The sequence below is a fragment of the Catharus ustulatus genome, chromosome 8 (genome assembly GCF_009819885.2).
Source record: "Catharus ustulatus isolate bCatUst1 chromosome 8, bCatUst1.pri.v2, whole genome shotgun sequence".
Classification (NCBI taxonomy): Eukaryota; Metazoa; Chordata; class Aves; order Passeriformes; family Turdidae; genus Catharus; species Catharus ustulatus.
This window is the reverse complement of record NC_046228.1, coordinates 16,512,696-16,520,427: the sequence shown is the minus strand read 5'-3', so window position 1 is coordinate 16,520,427 and position 7,732 is coordinate 16,512,696. Positions and strand designations below refer to the sequence as shown.

Sequence of the window (7,732 nt, the reverse complement as noted above, 5' to 3'; positions counted from 1 at the left end):
TCCTTTCCCCTGAATCTGGTTGTTAGCTTTTTGTAACCATAATGCCACTGACAGTCCCTGGTGTCAGACAGCCAAGCCTTGTTTCCCTCTCTGTGCTCGGAGTGCTGGGGCTGTAACACAGCTGCAGGACATGGAACACAGCAGTGCATTCAGCCTGCAGTGCCTAAGAGCAGCCCCACCCTGCCCTGCTCAGGCTTTGCCTCACCAGCATTAACCCTGGCATTTCCTAGCTCACTGTTTGAAATGTGCACTCACCAAAATTGACACTGGCCCACCTGCAGCGAGTAGCACAGAAACAAATGTCAGTGGGCCTTCTCTGCACCAACCCTGCCAAGATCACAGAAATTTTGTTAAGGGAGCAGAGAACGCTGCATTTCACATAGAAGAAAAGAAAGCTCACTAAGTTAATGATTATTCCAGAAAAGAGATAAAGGCTGGAGTATTAGGAGCAGTTTGCAATACAGGGAGGAGGAACAGGAAAAAGACAAATGTTTTTGATGGAGGAAATGCCAACGTTACAATAAATGGTCAGTGAAGTGCATCAGTGATTTAATGCCAGCTGTCATGAGCCTCACAGACAGGCTCTCGAGCACTGAAATGAGCTGTACATTCCCCAGGCCTTTCTGAATGAGATAGATGAAGCCAGTTGAGCAATGAAAAATGGGTACTGAGCTGTGCTAAGTTTTCACTGGTGACGTTGAGGACCACACCATGAGGCTTTTGCCAGAGCCAGTCAAGAGTGACATTTCTGCTTTAAGGAAAATTCAAAGCTCTAACAGGTTCTCAACAAGGATGGAAAGTCAAAGTGTTTATTTTAATGACATGAAGTGCTACATGGCCTAGAGAAGGGTTATGGGGAGAGGAGAGAAAGCTGTTCTTTGCTCTCAAGCCATTACAGGCTATTGTAAAAAGAAAGAAATAGGTGTTTCTTCTTGCCTATGCAGAATAAAACAAGATGCTAAGAGCTTTATTTTAATCAAGCTACAACCTGAGGAGACTCTTAAAATGAGGAAAGAGTAATTGGAAGCCACAATCACTCAAGGGCTGTAAGAATAGGTAAAGCAAATGCCAGCCAGGAAAGGCTGAAGTACGGGTGGTTCTTGAAACAGCAGAGACCTCTCAAGAGGATTTAGCACATTCTTACTTTCTTTAATTTTGGCCTCACAGAAATATTTTATTCTTGATTACATTTCATTTTAAATCTCAAAAGTGTCTGAGAGAGATGGGAGTTGTTGCTTTATGCATATTTAATACCATAAAATCTACCACGTTACCATTAATATACCAGATTTACCATATAAATTGTGGTGATTTGCTTAGCTGTATTTAACTACAGAAAAAGACATTCACTAATTGCCTGTGAAAATTCTAATTATGTTCTCAGGAAATGTTCAGACACTGATCTTCCAGGGTGATAGATCTTTGTTAATATAAAACACCAGCAAATTTTAATTTAATTTTGCAAGGCAAAATTAGATCTAGCTTCTCAGAAGTGAGCACTGTTATTAGGCACCCAACTTGAAACACTCATGTTTGAAGAATAAATGCTGTGCCAGCCATAGGCTATAACTGAAAGTCAGACACTGCGGAGGTATAGGAGTGAATCCAGTCATTTACTGCTGTCACATTAGTGATGGAAATACAGACCTACAGTACAGCTGAAAAAGTGACTTTCTGAGAGAATGAGATGATGCCACAGGTTGTATGCTATTTTTTCAAGGACCAAATCTGCTTGGAACAGATATGTCTGAAAGGGCAGCATCTAAGATGCTAAGACAGTTTTCCAATGGTGATGTTTTTCTCAGTGCTTGATAAAAAGATTTGTAAGACTAGTATTTGACTCAGTTAATATACCTTAGTGTTGCTAATACTTTTCTCCAGGAGTGTGTTACCTTTTTGATGGATGTGAGCTTTAGTGTTAAACATGAGCTGTTTTAAAAGAGGAAGGGCTGAAACTGTGGAGAAATCCTTTGCCCTTTCAGCTGAGGGAGGGCTTTGAAGCTGCTGAGTGACACTGCAGCACCACATTGATTCTCTGCTGCGTAAGTAGGAGCTTGCAAGGCATCTTTGCAAAGCAGCTGGCTTAAAGCCAAGGCTTGGTCAAAGGAATCTGTCTCCTGGTATTTTTAAGTGATTTATCTCTCAGTGAGAAGCAGAACAGTTGGGCTGGCTGGTCTCAAAGCCTGGCTGGAGGATAAGAAATGCTGCCCTTCCTCATGCTGGAGAGCTTCTGCTTTATCCAGTAGCCTTACATCATTACAACTTGTTGAAGCCAAATTTCACATTGAGGCAGAGCAGCCTTCAAGCCTTTTAAGTTACAAATCTCTCTTTAGTTCACTTTTCTAAGCAGGCATCTGGTAGTCCAGTATGAGAGCTCCTGCCCAGTAAGACCCAGTGTACTTAGTAACTGAGTCTGGAATCAGTAGATGGGCTCTGTCTCCAGCCGTGTGGAAGCACTAAATTCATTCCTCAGGTCAGCAACTTGCTGTTAGCTTCATGTCTTCTGCCTTTTGGGAATCGCTTTTTCACAATTAAAGCCAGATTTCCTGCTGGAAACCCTTGACTTTGCGTGCAGCAGACCGAATTAAACTGCATCTTGTCAGTGAGTTAATGTACTGAGAAATCTCCCTCTGTGTATCCGTCCATGGCCATGGAAGACAAGTTGGGGTGCCCTCTGCCCATGGCCCCAGGGGATGAGGGCCCTTGGAAACCCCCACCCTTATCTCCACTCTCAGTGCCTGTGAGGCCGTGCTGCAGCATCAGAGGTGCATGGCTGGCTCAGAGCAGACACTTTATTTTGCAGGGAGTCCTTTGGGACTGGTGGTAGCTCTGTAGGATTCCTGGGTACAACCTCCCACTGCCCTAAACAGCAGCATAGCTGCAGGAGGCAGCACACCTAGCTGAGTGAAGGTGAAACCAAGCCAGAAAACATTAAGTGCTGCTGCCTAGATTCACCCATCCACACATCACATATGCTCTAGCTCAGCAGGTAAATCTGGCCCTCAGACTAAGACACACTCCTGCCAGACTTGCCCACAGCAAGATCCTTGACAAAATTGGTCAAATCAAAACATCCCAATTAAATTTAGTGAGATACAGTGTTCTTGAAAATTATACAATTTGCAAGGTGAATCCTTTAGAGGATCTCTCATTTAGTGAAGAGCTTGGATTTAATTTTCAGGATAATGCCAGCTTCTGACCTGAGATGCCATACCACAGCCAGCTTTAGTGGCACAGAACGAACTGGTTGTACCTCGTATCACAGCTGAGAAAACAGATAGATTGAGCTGACACAGTGAGAACCAGATGTAACAAAATAAAATTTATTCTTAAAATAGCTAGTTTACACTTAACAGCAAAGGTTATATAAGGAAAAGTGCAATTAGTGGAGGAGGCTTATTTCACCTTAATATTTAACATCTTGCTGCACTGCAAGTAGCTTCACACTCAGACTATTATACTTCTTAGCCGTGAACAAAAATGTGATTTATTTTTTGATGTTAACACCATTTCTGTATAGCTAAAAGGTGTGCCAGCATTCACACCTGCTGAGCATGTACTGCACAGTTTCTCACACAAGTCTTGAAACCCAGATAACATTTAGAGTCTGACAGCTCAGAAAGCTAAATTATAAGCATATAGATACAAAATACATATTAGTTTACTAAAGTCTAAAAAAAAAAAAACTTAAAAAATGAGGTAAAATAAACCAGAACAGTTTTCTATGTGCAAGATTATATTCAGTCTAGAAAAAACTAGGAACAACCCTGCTCTTTTAAAGAAATTAGCTCTCACAAAGTGCAGCTAATTCACTGTCTTCAATATGAAGGACCTTGCCTATGTTACTTGTGAAAAGTCATGGCTAACATTGCAATTAGGAGCAGGATACTCAACCATCAGATGCTGTAAGATTAGATCAGGTGATGAGTGGAATCACCTATTGATACTAGAGACTACGATATTCAAAAATTGCTTTGTTTTGTTGCCTAACCCTGTTTTTGACATATTAGGGTGGCTTTAAATTTTTTCAAAGGCACATTTTTCTTTTAACATTGAAAGGCAACCATTTGCCACTAAATAAGTAGGATGGTGAAGTCAAGGTTACATTTGTTATCAAATGCAAGGCTTCACAAAGACAGTAAGGACAGAGGTGCCTTCTTAAACAGTGGTCACTACTACTCACTTTAGATTATTTTCTTTAGTCTCCTTTTTATCCCATAGATCTTTCTCTGAGACTTGGAAAAACAGCTTTGGAACGAAGCAATTAGAACATTGCACATCTCCAAGTTATTTAGCACATTCTACCTCTTCCCCTTTTCCCACTTTTCCGTTATCCTCTCCAAGTTTCTTAGCACGTATTGAGGCCACAAGTCTTTGCCATGCATCCCTACCTGCCTTTGCTACAAGCACGTAGAGGGTCACACCAAGCCTCCTGACAGCATCTACTGCACTCCTGATAGGTACAAAAGGAATTGTGACATTCTGTTTCCATCCCTGTGCACACGCACATACTCTCACACACAGAGACCACAGCTTGCTGAGACACCACTGCCTTCCCTACTACTTTGCAAGTGTCTCCTAGTGACCCAGGAGAGCTGACAGCAGGAAGAAAGCAGCATACATTTGAGATACAGGCAAGCTACTCTTACAGTACATGGCATACACGTGAGTTGCACCTTGGTTTTCTTTCTTTACAAGGGTAAGGTTTGGCTAAGAACTTCAGGAGCATAATATGGTTTAACAAGTCCCAGAGTCTAGTGAACTTGGATTTGTTCAGACAGCAAACAAAACCTGCCAGGTGGTTTTACCATGCAGTACGTGAACCAGAGAACTAGCACTGTTCTGTTGCCAAATGGAAGGATGCTTCCTCGGTAGTGTGGATCACCAATATGGTAATGAACTTTCAATCTGACCCGAGCTCTGCCACTGGGGAAAGAGGCCACTGGACAACCTTGGACTGCCCATCTGATCAGGTTCTCTCTCTTGTCCTCTCCTTGAGGTCTGAAGATCTGCATAGCCTTCTTTGGCAGATGGTATCTGAACACCGTTAGGCTTCCACTCTGCGTGTACAATTTTGTAATTCTGACCCTCATTATTGTCCCAGAAGGTATGTTCTCTACTTTGGTAAGAAATGCAAAACTCTATCTTCTCTTCAGAGGAAATGGCAGGAGGAAAATCAATGGTAAATGAGAAGGTATCATTTTCAAAATCGCTGTAAACGTTGTTCATGTACACACACTCGACATCTTTGTAGTTCTTCCACGTATCGAAAGTAATACGAACATGAACCTTTTTTTCAAAGCTCACGTTTTTTACTTTCACAGTGCCTGACAGCACCTTCTCTTGCAGGGTGCAGGTCTCTAGGCAGACCAGGTTCTTCTGCAAACGGTTCCTGAAGTCCAGGTAGTCAGCTGAGGGCTGAGGGAAACCCAGAATCAAGTTTTTCTCTTCATGGAGTTTTAAGTTGGATGTTATGTCCTCAATGCCTAAGAGGTCAAACTGCAGATCCCACACAGGGGGCTCCTGGAACTCGGAGAAGGTGTGGATCACTGTCAGGGACAGCCCCTTGGAGTCTGCAAACACAACACGCTTCTTGGCTCGGGCTGGTGAGTGGCTCCAGTCCCTCTGCTCATCCTGGGAGTCACATTTCACATGAAGGCACGGCCGGAGAGGTTTGAGTCTGTTCACAAAGTTGTTTCTTTGGCAGTCCTCAAGGGGGCTGAGAAAGCTCTTCAGTGGTGGAGAATGGGCTATGCAAATTCGCATGGCCATATCCACAGGCATGCTGGAGCTGGACAAGGGCCTCGGGTCCAAGATCTGTATCATTCTGAATGGATAAGAAACACACCATGTCAACTTCTATTACATCAGACAAGAAGCTACTCAAGAATGTGTATTTACTTCATCCATTCTCTTAATTATTCACAGCCTCATCTCTGCATCGCTTTCAACAATGCAGGCTAAATCAACATTGACAGTTCTACCTAAGGAACCAGGGTGAGACTAGTCAGTCATTTCTTGCCAATCCTAAACTACTTCAATTCAAATCTACTCTCCTTTCTTTATTCAAACCTCTGAAAAACAGATTTTAGTGAAAGCTAATTGAACATATTTTCTTGAAAATAACATTCTAGTCATGAGTTAAAGTGCTCATCCACTTGAACTTCCCTCATAGAGGCTCTGAGCGGGGTCTTAAAATTCCAACAGGCTGGATCAGCTGCTTCACCTCTGAGCACAGGCAGCACTATTTTAAGCAAGTTGCCTATCCCATCAGAGCATCAGATAGGATTCCATGTATCTTTATGCAGAGCCATCATTCTGTGGCTCTGAACAATTGTTAGTCAATCTTTTTAGGCACTTGTTTGGTTGAATAAAAATGCTAAAACACCTTAGAAATATTTCTATGAGCTACAAACCTAGGTCTAAGCAATAAGGCTCTTTGCACTGTTAGTGTCAACTGCTGAGTGAAGCAGGGGGGAAAAAGTGGGAGAAGAGAGGGACGTGTTCTTTTTTCATCTCATTAGGATTCAAGAATTGACTTTAAAACAGCTTTTGATACTGCCTAAAGACCATGCTGAAAGTCTACTGCAAGTATTCAGTAAGAATGTTATAGTTTTAATTGTACAGAGTTACTTATAACCTTGCCTCCCAGATGACAGATATCAAAATTACTGTGCAAGGCCATGGCCAGTCAAGGCCAGATAGCTTGAATAATTCTTAAAAGGGAAAAAGGGACATCAGCTGCAGCACATCCCTGCTGAGATGGATGCAGTCCTTGCTGGAAATGCAGAGCTTTGTCGAGTCACGGAAAGGCATTTGCTTTGTCACTTAAATAAATGGCTTTCTGCTTCCCAGAGTTCTCACTGGTATTCCAGAGCTCCTGCCAAAAATAAAGCAGAAGCTATGCTGGCCCCATTTTCTTGCCTTTTTTTTTCTTTTTTTTTTTTTTTTTGCGGAGTATTTACCATAATAAGCAGTAGGAGGAGAGTAACCACATCAAATTAATCGACTTTTGCATTTTCTTTATTAGGAAAAGAACTAAGACTTCAGAAATGCTCTCTCTGCAACTTTGGTGAGCCGAGCTTTTGCATGGAAAAAAATGAGAGGGGAACAAAAAAGGGAAAAAAGCCCAGGCGACACCGACAGAGCGCAGAAGAGCCAAGCGTGCGAGCCCCACGCCCGAAGCGGCGCGGCTGCTGGAGGGCGGCGGGCGGGGGGGCAGAGCCGGCGGGGGCAGAGCCGGCGGGACCCCCGGGCCAGTGGGGCTCGGCCGGCGCTTACCTGGTGCAGTGCGGTGCAGTGTAGTGTAGGGCTGGGCTGGGGCCGGCGCTGCTGCCGGGCCGGCCCCGCCGCGCCGCCGCCTTTATGGGGCCGGGCCGCGGCCCTCGGCCAAGGGGCGGTGCGGCCGGGCCTGCCTGCGGGCACACCCCCGCGCCCCGCCCGGCCCCGCGGCCGGGGCTGGCCCTGTCCCGCGTCCTTGGGAAGGGCAGCAGCTGCTGCGGGCACAGGGCGGCCCGGAGGGCTGGCTGCAGCACGCGGCTGTCCCGGCAGCCAGGGAGCGCGCCGGGATCCGCCGCACGGGCTTTTCGCGTGCCCCGAGTGCTACACGTGCCCCTGTGGGGCTGCCAGGGGACCTTGCCCCCTGGAACAAAACCCATGCTAGCTTACGGACTTCTCTGCTTCCTTGGGAAGGACCTGGGACCCTAAGTTACATTCCGTCATCCTGGAATAT

The 7,732-nt window shown here is 44.8% G+C and overlaps 1 protein-coding gene across 1 annotated transcript; it reads right to left on the bottom strand.

Annotated features, from left to right (window-relative positions):
• Positions 1 to 3,307: 3,307 nt before the first annotated feature.
• On the bottom strand, positions 3,308 to 7,317 carry PPP1R3C (protein phosphatase 1 regulatory subunit 3C). The gene is made up of 2 exons (XM_033066763.1): positions 7,282 to 7,317; positions 3,308 to 5,827 (listed from the first exon to the last, which is right to left on the bottom strand). Exon 2 carries the CDS (start codon positions 5,824 to 5,826, stop codon positions 4,882 to 4,884), a length of 945 nt encoding a protein of 314 aa, XP_032922654.1. The 5' UTR covers position 5,827; positions 7,282 to 7,317; the 3' UTR covers positions 3,308 to 4,881.
• Between the last annotated feature and the right edge of the window lie 415 nt (positions 7,318 to 7,732).